The 901-nt window shown below is 52.7% G+C and overlaps 1 protein-coding gene across 1 annotated transcript in view; it reads right to left on the reverse strand.

The window, feature by feature from the left end:
- Positions 1 to 816: 816 nt before the first annotated feature.
- LOC103371103 (uncharacterized protein CXorf57) overlaps positions 817 to 901 on the reverse strand; it is a 7,874-nt gene continuing 7,789 nt past the window's right edge. The window contains exon 15 of the mRNA XM_008300331.1: positions 817 to 865. Coding sequence (XP_008298553.1) covers positions 817 to 865 — 49 coding nt within the window. The remainder of the gene's footprint in view (positions 866 to 901) is intronic.

Below are 901 nucleotides of genomic sequence, written 5' to 3' on the forward strand. Positions count from 1 at the left end.
GTGGAACCTCCCCGCCGCTGCCTTCCCTCCCATCGCCACGGCGGCTGCCTGCTCCTCTCGGTGGGCGTGGTCATAACACATGGAGAACGTCTCCACGGCGACAGGTGGGACAGCGGGGGCGGCGGGGGCGGTGACGAAGGACGAGGCGTCTTCGTCCTCATCGTTGTTGTCGTCGTCTGCGTCTGCGTTTCGGAGGAACTCCATGGAGGCTTCGAACAGAATCACTGCAGAAGGTGGAGCAGATCGATCAGGAGCAGCCGAAGGATTCAAACATGACGACACGCTTTACTGGATCAGAAGGTTGAGAGACCGTCGTGAGCTGCAGGTGAGCTGATCTAGCAACACCTGGACCCGAGTCCAGAACAGCACGCACTAGAACAACCCCAACGAGACACAAAACAACTTCAAAGACACAAAAACAACCAAAAGAGATGAAAAAAACCACTAAGAGACACAAATGAAGGCAGTCCGTTCTGGCTCAGCTCAGCAGACGTATCTCCATGGATCCAACCCATTCAGAGAGCAGAACCTCCAGAGGTAAAGTGGAGGACACATTTACATCACGTCATGACTTCAGTCTCAGAACCCTCTGATCCCACCTGGTGTTGGGTCTGGTAGCAGAAAGTGGTACCACAGTCTCACCTGTGTTGTTCTGTTCTGGCTGCAGTGTGATCCACGGGCCTCTGAGGAGACACAACACTAATCCTCAGATCAACGACGGACACAGGACAGAAAGTTGCACATTGAGAATGGACCAGTTTGACCAGTCTGAAACCTAAACTGGTTCTGGTCCTAGAGAGGTTCCCCAACCAGAACTCACCTCTTCTTTGGAGTGTCAGTCTGCAGCAGCTTCCTCTTCCAAGACCTGCTGAGAAAAAAATGATAGTAAACTGGTTTAAGT

Source organism: Stegastes partitus, unplaced genomic scaffold, assembly GCF_000690725.1.
Source record: "Stegastes partitus isolate 25-593 unplaced genomic scaffold, Stegastes_partitus-1.0.2 Scaffold1526, whole genome shotgun sequence".
NCBI lineage: Eukaryota > Metazoa > Chordata > Actinopteri > Pomacentridae > Stegastes > Stegastes partitus.